Raw genomic sequence first — 13,925 nt, 5'->3', positions numbered from 1 at the left:
ATTCACCTCCCCGCACAGCTCTGGGAGCGCTGGGTGGTGTCTGCCCATTCTTGGGATTTTGCAAACAAATCTCTGAATATGCATGCGGAAGGGTGCCCTCTCACAGGGCCCACCCAGTCGGCTTTTCCTGGGCCCCTGGTCCTCTAAAGACTCCCCGACATTCTGTAAGAGCTTTGCTGCTGATTTCTGCCTAGTCCTCCCCAATACTGACTTCAGGGGAAGGTCTGGCAAAGTGAACTGAAGCCCAAGTTGGCCTCGGGTATAATACCTCCGCTCAGGGGTATGGGTGGATACACCCTTGCAGGTATATATCTATATATATATATATTTATTTATATATAAATATATCTTTGCATGCCGATATGTACTGTATATATTAAAACATTCATCTCAATTAGCATTATACTTAAGAAATGTTTCCAGGTCTTCTGGGGACATACAATCACTGCCTACATTTTCATGATTGGAGCAGGTGTGCTCTTCTGTTTGGGGACCTTTCGGAGAAGGAAGAGAAAGGGGTTTTCCAGGGGGCAAAGGGGGATTGTAAATGTAATGCCATCAACAATGCTTTTAAATAAATAGTAATTGGACCCTTGACATTCTGGAATGAATAAATTATTTAAGAGAAAAATGTGTTAAGACTGAATGCCAGGGTGAACAGCGAGGATAGTGGGGGGGGGGGGCGGGGGAGGGGAGAGGGGGAAGAGGGGTCATGTCCTTAGAGAGATGATTGCTCTTCCTTATTTACTTGGTATGACCCACCGATGGCACATCAAGAGGCTAAAGCAGTTGGGTATATGCACTGTGGCAACCATATGGACTTGTAATATCCTGTCTTCAGATTCCTGAGTACATTACCATATTCTGGAAAAAATAAAATAAAATCATGTGGCTATACTTTTTTTTTTTAAGATGCCAAAGGATTGTCTAAGACTTTGCAGTGTCTCCCTTAAGACTTTCAAAATGTTAAGATTCAAAAGTTATGAAAAAGTTTGGCACATTAGAAGTTCAACTCTACACGTGGAAAAATGGAATTCAGAGGCCTTTGTAAATGCTCTCCATGCAGCTGCACACACCTGGGGGCTTGTCCTGTTTCACAATAGGAAATCCGCGCTTGTTTTCGAAAATAATTCAGAATGAAAACACATTCACAACCTGTAGGCTGGCACAGCATACCTGAGTGAGAATGTTTAACCCCGTCTAAAACAGTAACTTAAACCTTGATCAACATCCAAAAGGAAAAAAAAAAGGACAAAAAAGTAAGACTTGTAAGACAGCTATGGATCCAGATAAGTTTTCAAGCCCCGATGTCTCATATTTAATATATGTCTTCACCTAAATAAAAAACAAACAAAAAAAAAACACAAGTTCATGAAAAATCAGGGAAAACTCAATCTGTCTCACACGTTACGAAACACTTAAGACCATTCTGCTGATGTAATTGTGGGAGCCACAAATGCATGCAGGCTCTTTAAGAACTTTTTGTTCAGAAAAAAACAAAAACTTCAGAGTACTTTCATTCTGCAAACACTCCTCAGTTAGCACTGACGGCCTCTGGGGCTTCGTTTTCGCTGCTATAGTCCGATTTGGGATCGTCTTCGTAGTCGTCGTACATTTCCATCTCGTCCTCTCCGTTTATCATTTCGTTTCCCGCCAGGCTTCCGCTGTCTGTCTTCATACCGTAAGTGCTCTGGATGACAGGGAGGCTGGGCTCGGGGCTGGCGGAGTTGCTGGAGCAGTCAGATGTCATCTGGGGTGATGGGGTGGTAGTTGCCATGGTAATAGCACCAGGATACACAACACCTGTTCCTGTGGTAATTGGAATCTGAGGCTGTTGCCTGTAAAAAATAAATAAATAAATAAGAGGGAGAGAAAAAAAATAAAAAAGAGAGAGAGAAAAAAATACCCCTGTTGCACAAGCGAACTGTATTTGATTTAGCCTGGCCACATACTGGGGCATTCTCTGGCAAACAACCTCGTCGAAAAGCAACTAGAAGCAGCGCGGCTCAATGGATAGAGCACGGGCCTGGGAGTCAGAGGAACTGAGTTCTAATTTTTTGTCTGCTGTGGGACCTTGGGCAAGTCACTTCACTTCTCTGGGCCTCAGTTACCTCCTCTGCAAAATGGGGATTAAGACAGGGAGCGCTATGTGGGACATACCTACCCCAGTGCTTAGAACAGTGCCTGCAGGGCGCGTGGGCAGCACTGAACAAATGCGATTTAAAAAAAATGAAACCTTCATGTTATAATAATAATAATGTTGGTATTTGTTGAGCGCTTACTATGTGCAGAGCACCGTTCTAAGCGCTGGGGTAGATACAGGGTAATTAGGTTGTCCCACGTGAGGCTCACAGTTAATCCCCATTTTCCAGATGAGGGAGCTGAGGCACAGAGAAGTGAAGTGACTTGCCCACAGTCACACAGATGACAAGTGGCAGAGCCGGGATTCGAACCCAGGTCCTCTGACTCCCAAGCCCGGGCTCTTTCCACTGAGCCACGCTGCTTCTCCCCAGAGGGCTGGATCACCGTATTCATTTCCTTCTTCAGGGGAGGGGGGTGTTGAAGCCGGGCCAGATGAGGAGCAGAGTGTATTCCCTCAGGAGCCTCTAGAGGGGTAGCTCTTTGAGGGCAGGGATAATAATAATAATGATGATGATGATGGCATTTAAGTGCTTACTATGTGTCAAGCACTGTTATAAACGCTGGGGTAGATACAAATTAATCAGATTGGACACAGTCCCTGTCTCAGATGGGGCTCCCAATCTTAATCCCCATTTTGCAGATGAAGTAACTGAAGCCCAGAGAAGTTAAGTGACTTGCAAAGGATCATGCCTAGTAATTCTATTTTCCTATCCCAAGTGCCTATAACAGGGATCCGCACACCACAGACAGTCAATAAATATCACGGAATGATGTACTGCGTAACTTTAACACACACGGGACCGTACTTGGATTTATTTCATTTTTTTTTCTTCTAGGAAAGGACATATTTCCTTGTAACCACACTCATGCAGAATGGAGAGAGGTTTAAGCAAAAGTTAAACAAAATCTCCATTTGACGCTCCTAAAGTTCCTATACTCCATGGCTTGTGGTCATGTGCAGCTTGGCTGTGCTGTTTGCTAAACTGTGCTAACAGGAAGTTTAAATGGTACCTAAGAAGTAGGCAACAGGAATAGAACCCAACTTTACTGTGCTTTCACCTTGCTGAAATGGGTCACCTCTATTCTTTACGTCGAATGTGCGTTCTGTATACATCTGAGACTCAAAACATTATGCAGCTTCAGCGTCTCTTTGCAGCTATCTGACTAACGGCGATTTCCTTCCTTCTAATCAAATGCTCCTCTTGACACAATTCTCTGCAGATGCAAGTTTGCTCCATGCCCAAAACATTCCCAGGACACTCTGAATCTTTGCAATCTGGGCTGTCCCTTGTGGAGCAGTATTCTAAAGATAGGTGACACTTGATCTCTCCTTCATAAACTTCGACTGAATTTAGAAGACTTTTCTTTCAATGCCTTTAAAAGACATTTCTTTGAAATGCCAATGAGAACAAGAATGGCAGATACTGTTGCCAAGCGGCTACAGACTTATAATAATAATGAGGATAATAATAACAGTGATATTTAATAATAATTAATAATCGTGATTTTTTAAGAGCTTATTATGTACCAAGCACTGTTCTAAGCACTGGGGTAAATACTTGGGGCTCACAGTCTCGATCCTCATTTTACACATGAGGGAACGGAGGCACGGAGTAGTTAACTGACCTGCCCAAAGTCACCCAGCAGGTATGTGGCAGAGCCAGGATTAGAACCCAGTGCTCTGACTCCCAGGTCCAAGCTCTGTCCACTAGGTCATGATGCTTCCTGTATCTGCTAAGCAGCAACGGTGTGTCAAGCATCAGACTAAGAACTAAGTACTAAATCCTTTCAAGCCATGAGAGAGGATGTTGTAATTTCCTTTACACTCTGTATTCTCAAGGCAAGCATCCCTCTGCACTCCCCTTAACAATAATAATTATTCTCATTGCATTTGTTAAGCTCTATGGGCCAAGCACTGTACTAAGCATTGGAGTGTACAGAATATAAGCGGATGAGACACAGTCCCTGTTCCACATGGAGCTCAGAACTTAAGGGTGAGAGAGAATAGGCATTAATCCCCATTTTACAGATGAGGAAACTGAGGCACAAAAGAGCTAAGGGACTTGTCCAAGGTCACACAGCAGGCAAGTGGCAGAGCCAAGATTAGAACCCAGGTCTCCTAACTGTTAGTCTGGAGCAATTTTTGCTAACCAGCGCTACTTCTCAGAAAGGCCTTGTATCTAAACAGGCTCGCCTTTATAGGTTGAATATTCCTCAATTCTCTACGTTTTAGCTAAAATGGGGAAAGAAAACGTGCATTATGATAGAAATGATTGTACTTTTCCCACCTATTTTGTAGGTGGGATTATCTGATGATCTTGTATCTGCCCCAGTGCTTAGTACAGTGCTTGGCACATAGCAAGTGCTCAACCAACACCACCATTATTTTTACTATTATATTTTAACTCAGTCACGATAGTTCTGAGGTAAATGTCATTCTCAAATGCTAAAAAGGACACCCTTTTGATTTTTCCTCCACACATCCAGAAGGCAGGCAGTTTACCGGCAAGAATTCATAAGCCATCGATTCAAGTACCAACCTATGGAGCAGAACACCAGCACCTGTGTTCTGGTCTTCATTCTAATCTACCTGGCCTAAGAAATTCTTCCCCGAACGAGCATTGCCTGTCCACCCGGGAGAGGTCGAGTGGATACCCAGACATGTTTCTTTAGGCGTGCTTCAGGGTTGATAAATTCCAGAATTCCTCCAGCCTGTCAACTTAGTACACAGCCCCATATTGATTCAATTGCTCTGGAATCACATGGCAATATCTTGATACAGAAGTTGAAAAGGAGCAAGTGTCAGAGAAAAATAAGCCTAACCAAACTTGAGAAACATTTTATGAAATGCCAGTTTCCCTCTCAGAACACCAAATACCCTGAGCAGTATACTATGCACTTCCCCAGTTTTGGGCAAATTAGCACAAATTAAATTTCACGCTAACCTGCCCGAGACAGCGAATGCCTCATTAGGTTTTACTGAATTCAGATAATTGCGATAAAAATATTTTTGCCTTGATCATGCGATGAGAAAATTTGGCAAAAATGCTTTCTCGGAAATATTAACCCATTTCACAGGCTGTCATCATTTTTCAAAGCATGACCATGTGAGCTGAGTTTCACACACTGGCCCAACTGTAGAACATAAATGCAAAAACACAGACCCAAATACTCTCAAGGTCTTTTTAAAGAGCAGAAAAGTTGTCCATTTTCCTATCTTATCCAGGAAAAGAACAAAACAAAAACCTCTCAAGCCAAGAGAAAGGATGTGTTGAAACTCAGTCATCAACTGAATTTTTTTAAGCTCCACTTTTTTAAGACTGACAGAATCAGTTAAATAATGAAATGATATTCTAGATGGTAGAGGAACGGGTGAGCTTGAACCCTCCTAATGAGAAACGTTCTTTTGGAAGGACAAAAGTTGCTTGACACCTGATTATAAGTGATGGTAGATTTTTTAGGAAGGGGCATTCAGCCTCCTGGAAGACTTCAAAAGGACCAAGGGTCCACTTCTACTATGTCCCAGCCTAGGAGACACTGCTTCAGTTTCTTCAGCTATAAAATGGGGAATGAATACTTAGTCTTCCTCTTTCTTAAAACTCTGAGTCCCATGAGGCACAGGAACTAGTCTGCCTTGCTATCTACTCCAGTGTTTAGTGCATTGCTATGCCCAAGGGAAGCATTTTAACAGACACTCCAATTATTAGGGAAGAAACATGACCTAGTGGAAAGAATGTGGGCCTGGGGGTCAGAGGACCTGGGTTCTAATCTCAGATCTGCCATTTGCCCGTTATGTGACTTTGGGTAAGTCAACTTCTTCGTGCCTCAGTTACCTCCTCTGTAAAATGGGCATCCAAAACCTGTTCTCATACTTAGACCGTGAGCCTCATATGGGATAGGGACTGTATCTGATTAACCTGTACTACTCCGATGCTTAGAACAGTGTTTGACGCATAGCAAGTGCTTAATAAATACTATTATCACTATCATTATTATCATCATCATCAGCATCATCATCATTATTATTAAAGAGAGTCCTCAATTGCATTAAGGCTATCATAGAGCTAACAACAGGATTTGGAATGCACTTGGATTTGCACCCTTTATTCACCCCTCCCTTAGCCCCACAGCACTTACATATATATCCATAATTTACTAATTTACATTAACATCTGTCTCCCGCTCTAGACTGGCAGTTCGGTATTGGCAGGAATTGTGTCTACCAACTCTGATGTACTGTACTCTCTGAAGCACTTAGTACAGTGATCTGCTTTGGCACATAGTAAGAGCTTAAAAAATACCAGTGGGGGAAAAAAAAGACATGAGCAGAATGAAAGATGGACCAAAGTGGGATGAGGTCTCTCCTGGATGAAAATATAACTCTAATTCCCTTTCTGGTCTGGCAGGTTTTTAAGCTGCCTAGGGAGCTTGGAAAGACAGGCTGGATGTTTTAAATATTTCTATTATTTTTGCTAGTCGTTTCATGGGTGAGTAGAGTGGAAACAGCATGGCAGAGTGGATAGAGCACAGGCCTGGGAGTCAGAAGGTCACGAGTACTAATCCTGGCACCACCACCTGTCTGCTGTGTGACCTTGGGCAAGTCACTTCACTTCTCTGGGCCTCAGTTACCTCATCTATAAAATGGGGATTGAGAGGGTGAGCCCCAACTCTTTTCTCCTTTAAAGGATAAGTAAAACCCTCTCTCCCATCCTCACTTTGCTCTCATAAACAAAACTCCTTTTCCTCTGCTCTTCCTCCCCTCTTTTCCTCCCTCCCCCACTTCTGCTCTTGCCCCTTCCCATCCCCTCAGCACTATGCATATTTGCATATATTATTACCATATTTATTTTGTTAATGAGGTGTATATCTCCATGATTCTATTTATCTTGATGTTGTCTTGTTTTGTTTTGCTTTGCTATCTGTCTCCCCCATTTAGACTGAGCGCCCATTATTGGGTAGGGATTGTCGCTATCTGTTGCTGAATTGTACATTCCAAGCGCATAGTACAGTGCTCTGCACATATTAAGCACTCAATAAATACTACTGAATGAATGAATGAATGACAGGGACTGGGTCCAACCTGATTTGCCTATACCTACCCCAGCGATTGGTACGGTGCCTGGCACTTAAGCACTTAACACTAAGCACTTAACAAATGCCATAGTTATTAAACCTTACCTTTATCCCTGAAATCCTATGATACTCCTGACATTGCCAATGTGCCACCTACCCATCATCCTCTGCTGCATAAATTATTAGACGGCTAATCTTGTCTAGGGCCGCATAAACTAGGACTGAAGGAATTTAAGGTGGTGCTGCAGCAGGAAAAGACTCTGAGCTGCAAGAATCAATCACTATCCAGTTAAAATGATAATAATAATAATAATGTTGGTATTTGTTAAGCGCTTACTATGTGCAGAGCACTGTTCTAAGCACTGGGGTAGATACAGGGTAATCAGGTTGTCCCACGTGAAGCTCACAGTTAACCCCCATTTTAATAATAATAATAATAATAATAATGTTGGTATTTGTTAAGCGCTTACTATGTGCAGAGCACTGTTCTAAGCGCTGGGGTAAACACAGGGGAATCAGGTTGTCCCACGTGGGGCTCACAGTCTTAATCCCCATTTTACAGATGAGGTAACTGAGGCACTGAGACGTTAAGTGACTTGCCCACAGTCACACAGCTGACAAGTGGCAGAGCCGGGATTCGAACTCATGAGCCCTGACTCCAAAGCCCGTGCTCTTTCCACTGCGCCACGCTGCTTCTCTATTTTACAGATGAGGTAACTGAGGCACAGAGAAGTTAAGTGACTTGCCCACAGTCACACAGATGACAAGTGGCAGAGCCGGGAGTCGAACTCATGACCTCTGACTCCGAAGCCCAGGCTCTTTCCACTGAGCCACGCTGCTTCCCTGATCAGCGAGTGAGTTGTAGGGATGGATCATGGTGACGAAAAGAGCACCAATGGAAGACAGCCTGGCCTAGTGGACAGAGCACAGAGTTGGGAGTCAGGAAATAATAATGTTGGTATTTGTTAAGCGCTTACTATGTGCAGAGCACCGTTCTAAGCGCTGGGGTGGATACAGGATTATCAGGTTGTCCCACGTGAGGCTCACAGCTAATCCCCATTTTGCAGATGAGGTAACTGAGGCACAGAGAAGTTCAGTGACTTGCCCACAGTCACACAGCTGACAAGTGGCAGATCTGGGATTCGAACCCATGACCCCTGACTCCCAAACCCGTGCTCTTTCCACTGAGCCATGCTAATCTTTACTCCACTACTTGCTTTCTGGGAGACCTTGGGAAAGTCACTTAACTTCTCTGTGCCTCAGTTGCCTCATCGGTGAAATGGGGATAAAACACCTGTTTTTCTTCCCTTTCAGACCATGGGACACAAGGGACAAGTCCCATGTCCCACATGGGGCAGGGACTGTGACCCATCTGATTTTCTTTCATCTACCTCAGTGCTAGGCATACAGCAAATGCTTAGTAAATCCCACCGTCACTATGATTTCTGCTATGTCTAACAAGAGAATGAGACAGTCATCATTGCCAGTGTTCCATGCACACTTCCCTTTCTGGGCTCCCCCTCTCTGGTGAAGGTAAGACGACCTCAGTTCTGGATATTTCATGAGGACTTACTTGGAGAGAAGCTATGTTCACTCTTCCCGGCCCAGGAAAAGGTAAGAACCATACCCATATAAAATAGGAATCTTCTAGGCGGCCCCTTAGGTTCGTAGAGTCAATCAAAAATAACTTCCCTAAAACTTGCCTTCATCTTCTGTCCAAGCTTGGACGATCCAAACGTACTGCAGATCAAATGTCAGAGAACTCACAAGCAAGAGGAGATAGAACTAGGAATGGGGTGTACAAAGAAAGTGAAGGGATCAAAATAAAATGCAGCGTAGCCCAGTGGAGAGAAAATGGGCCTGAGAGTCAGAAAGAGCTGAGTTCTAATCCCAGCTCTGCCAATTGCTTTCCGGGTGATGTTGGGCAAGTCACTTAAATCTCTCTGTGCCTCAGTTTCCTCAACTCTAAAATGGGAATACCTGATCTCCCGCCTAGTTACACTGTAAGCCCCACGCGGGACAGGGACTATGTCTAACCTGATTAACCTGTACCTATCCCAGCGCTTTGAACAGTGTTTGACACATAGTGAGTGCTTTACAGATACAACAAAAAAAATGCTGCTCCCTTAAATAAACACCCATGAGTTCTCTTGGAATGCACTGGAGAATAAGCAGTAAGAATGAGAGTCGATGGAAACTTGCTAGGAGAGGTGAAAAGTTATGGGAATTTTTCTGGAGAAGAGTCGACCTTTTGCCTTTCGGAAGTTAAACTGGAAAATCCCTATTGTCTGTTGACTTCTCAGGCAGATTTGCTTTATACTTTTCAAATTTCAATTGGCTGTATGAAAAATGCCTATGCATTACCCCTCTTACTTTTGTAAGGAATTGAATAACAGTCATCATAGAACAGTATCCATCTTGTGCTTTTCTTAAACTCTTACTACAGTAGGATAATACTGTATTAAAGTCATAATCAAAACAGTAGGCTAAGATACTCCTGCATTTGGTACTTATGAACATTATAAAGGCTTAATTTAATGGCCCTAGGGTTAAGACACAAACTTTAAATGTGAGGCCATTTAGCAAAACTAGAGGGTCTAAGAGTTATATAAGTCTCCTCAGTAAATGTCTGAAAATTGCTATTAGCCTTTCTCTCTCATCACAAAGACCAAAGTGACCTTCATATTTTGTGGTTTTTCTTGAGTATTCTCTTAGCACCTTTATATGCAATGAAGATCACTTAAAAATATTTATTCAATTATTCATCTAACCATAACTACTAACAGGATGCAGAAAATTGCCCCAGAAACCACTTTTAGTGGAACACGATTTAAGCAAGGAGCTAGCCCAGAGAGTCTTAGAAAAATGACTGCCAGGTAATAAATAGTAATAATAATAATAATAATAATAAATAGTAATGGTGGTATTCGTCCTAAGCTCGGGGATAGATTTAAGATAATCAGGTTGGATACAGTCCATGTCCACAAAGTGTTTGCCATCTAAATATGATTTTAATCCCCATTTTATAAGATGAGGGAACTGAGACCTGGAGAAGTTAAGTGATTTGTCCAGAGCCACACATAGGACAAGTGGTGGAGCCTGGATTCGAACCCAAATCCTCTGACTCCCAAGTTCGTGCTCTTTCCGCTAGGCCACTCTGCTTCTTGGTATCAGAAAGGCAAGAGAAGGGCAGTCAGTGGACATGTGGGATGCTACTAAAGCAACTCCTTCGTGTAGAAACTCAACCACAGAGCTCACACTGGATTTTTTGTTACCGGATCAAAAATGATCCTACTGAATGAACTACCTTGAACACCATAAATAACATGAACACCATATGGAAGCAACATGGCATAGTGAAAACAGCACGGGCTTGGGAGTCAGAAGGTTCTGGATTAGAACCATTGTTATGGTTCTAATCCTGGATTCACCACTTGTCTCCTGTGAGACCTTGGGCAAGTCCCTTCACTTCTTTGGGCCTCAGTTACCTCATCTGTAAAATGGGGATTGAGACTGTGAGCCCTATGTGGGACAGGGAATGTGTCTAACCCAATCTGCTTGTATCCAACCCAGTGCTTAGCACAGTGCCTGGCCCATAGTAAGTGCTTAACAAATATCATTATTATTACTATAATTATAATAAAAAAGTCTTCAGAACTAAATTCATCCCTTCTCCACCATCTCTCCACAAGAGCATATGTTTGAGGAATGAGCGAAGACCTAGGTTCTTTCCAGTTTCTGGAATTAGCTGCCTTTCATGATCCAGGATGACTCAGTTCTGCTATAGGGTAGAAGGATAACTGCTTATCATGTAAACTATGTTGGATTGCTTTATTCGTATTTAATTCATCACTGCTCCTTTCATTTTTAAAGAGTTTCAGTAGTTTTCCTAAAGTTATTTTATTATACTATCACTTAAGGATGATTTGATGAGGAACCCAATTTTAGGGATCCAAATAATAAATTACAAATTAAAGACAAAACTATGAGTTTCTGGTGCTTTCTGTCTGACACGGTCTGTTAGGCCTATTATCTTCGGAGAGCTACTGATTTCAATTATTGTTTCGGAGTCGCCTAACATACATTTCTCACATACCAAACCATACCATGCTTCTCTGCTTCTGAGAGTCCTATTTTTCTGAGTTTTGTATTCCATTACTATGGGCAAAAGAGCCGTTCCAAGGAGGAATCTCCTTTGCACTACGTTTAAGTGGAATCTTCTTCTTCTTCTTCATCAGGCACAGCCTCAAGGTTTAAATCTTCCTTGTGGGGGAGACAATTAACTTGCCATTTTCTCTTCTAATTTCTCCTGTCATTCCCCTGAAATTACATCCCCGATCCGTGCTCCGTGCTGCCGCAAAAACTTGCAAATGTGACCATTTCACTGGCACTCACTCCCTTGCCAGACTCCTCCTGGGGTGTAAAATCCTTGCTCCTTTGATTTCAGCGGATCAGGGGGATCGACGACCAGCTGAATAAGCCTGGTCATTTTGCCAACCTCTGCTGTGAGTAAACAGCCTTTCTAAGAGCAGACAATCAGTCGGCCAAGTCAAAATTTAGACCAGAAATCTACTACTTAGTTTTGAATCAGAATTATGTAAAATCATACTTCGAGATATCAAAAACAGGTCTCGTATCTCATCTGAGCAAGAAAATCCACATTGTTGCTGCCTCAGCCGCAAAATAACTGACTGCAACAGGAGTTCGGAAAGCTCTGCCAAAAGAGACGTCCCTAACAGACGTCAAGGTCAATTATCTGGTGGTGCAACCCACAACAGAAGCAGACTATTGTGATTAGAGAGAGAAACAAGGCACTGAGAATCTGGAAGGCTTCCGGGAGATTTGGGGAAGGCTTTTATTTTAACTCCTAGAAGGATTTATTGTGTGTGGGCACGGAGTGCCTTAGATTAATCTGTGAGACGATGCAAGGGACGACTCCACTGTGAGTTAGCTGACCCAACAGATCTAGAGGCTGAGGCAGCGAAATGCTGTGCTTTGAGCACGGAGACAACGTATCTGTCAATCAATTGATGGTTTTGAAGGGGTCCTTATCGTGTGTGGAGCACTCTATTAAGCGCTTGAGAGAGGACAATATCACTGAGTCTGTAGACACGATCCTTACCCTCAAAGATGCCAGCACACTTCCCTCCTCTAATGCCAACCTATTCGTGCTGCCTCAACCTCATCCATCTCGCCACCAACCTCTCACCCACATCCTGCCTCGGGCCTGGAACACCCTCCCTCTTCATTTCTGAAAGACGGTCACTCTCCCCATGTTCAAAGCCTTGTTTAAAGCACAGCTCCTCCAAGAGGGTTTCCCAGAATAAGCCCTCATATCTTCTCCTCCCATTCCCTCCCGAATCACCCTTCCACTTGGATTTGCAGGCTTTTTTCACCCCTCCCTCATCTCCAAAGCGCTGATGTTCATAACCCTAATTTATTTCTTTAAATTTTACCTCTGGACTCCCCTCCTGACTGCAAGCTTGCTGTGGGCAAAGAATATTCATTAATTCGATCTTATTTATTGAGCACTTACTGTGTGCAAAGCACTGTACTAAGCACTTAGGAGAGTACATTACAACAACAAATAGACACATTCCTGCCCACAATAAGGTCAAGGGCTACAGGGGAAGACAGACATTCATATAAGCAGCGTGGCTCGGTGGAAAGAGCACGAGCTTTGGAGTCACAGGTCATGGGTTCAAATCCCGGCTCTGCCACTTGTCAGCTGTGTGACTGTGGGCAAGTCACATAACTTCTTTGTGCCTCAGTTACCTCATCTGTAAAATGGGGATTAAGACTGTGAGCCCCAAGTGGGACAACCTGATTCCCCTGTGTCTACCCCAGCGCTTGAAACAGTGCTCTGCACACAGTAAGCGCTTAATACCAACATTATTATTATTATATTAATACATAAATAAATTGCAGATATACAGATACACACATATCTGTTGCCCATTTGTACATTCCAAGTGCTTAGTACAGTGCTCTGCACATAGTAAGTGCTCAATAAATGCTATTGAATGAATGAATGTACTGAGGGATGAGAGGGAGGATGAATGAAGGAGCAAGTAAGAGTGGCGCAGAAGGGAGTGGGAGAAGAGGATAGGAGGGCTTAGTCAGGGAATGCTTCTCCAAGGATGGGTCTACCAACTCTGCTGTGAGCCCCACGTGGGACAACCTGATTCCCCTGTGCCTACCCCAGTGCTTAGAACAGTGCTCTGCACATAGTAAGCGCTTAACAAATACCAACATTATTATTATTATTATTATATTGTACTCTCCCAGGTGCTTAGTACAGCGTTCTGTACACAGTAAATCCTCAATAAATATATGGTCTAAATAATGGCCTTTGTGGGATTCACACCTATGTTGGGATTCAGAGCCGGGCCCAAACAGAAAACTGAGAGGGAAGTGGATACTCAGAGACCTGTAGCTTCAGGTACTTACCCTACAGTAAAGAACTGCCTCATCTCCTGTCTCCGAGACCTCATCAGCTGCTTGTACTCGCCAATGCGTAGCTTTTTGCCATCAACAATGCAGGTGCGTTTGGGTCGGGGCTTGTATTTGTAGTTCGGATATTTCTCTAAGTGGATCTTGCTTAGCCGGGCCTGCTCTTCATAATACGGTTGCTTCTCTTGGTTCGACATGGATTTCCAGCGAGAGCCTGGGCACAGAAAATAACTTTTGAGTGCACGAGTGAGGGAAAG

The 13,925-nt window shown here is 43.3% G+C and overlaps 1 protein-coding gene across 1 annotated transcript in view; it reads right to left on the bottom strand.

The window, feature by feature from the left end:
• Positions 1–1,280: 1,280 nt before the first annotated feature.
• Positions 1,281–13,925, bottom strand: part of SOX6 (SRY-box transcription factor 6) — a 386,921-nt gene continuing 374,276 nt past the window's right edge. The window contains 2 exon segments of the mRNA XM_039911374.1: positions 1,281–1,838; positions 13,666–13,882. Of these exon segments, the coding sequence (XP_039767308.1) occupies positions 1,535–1,838; positions 13,666–13,882 (521 nt within the window). The 3' untranslated portion in view covers positions 1,281–1,534.

The sequence above is a fragment of the Ornithorhynchus anatinus genome, chromosome 3 (assembly GCF_004115215.2).
Source record: "Ornithorhynchus anatinus isolate Pmale09 chromosome 3, mOrnAna1.pri.v4, whole genome shotgun sequence".
In the NCBI taxonomy this organism is placed as follows: Eukaryota; Metazoa; Chordata; class Mammalia; order Monotremata; family Ornithorhynchidae; genus Ornithorhynchus; species Ornithorhynchus anatinus.
Note: the sequence above shows the minus strand (reverse complement) of the source record. Positions and strands in the feature narration are given on the sequence as shown.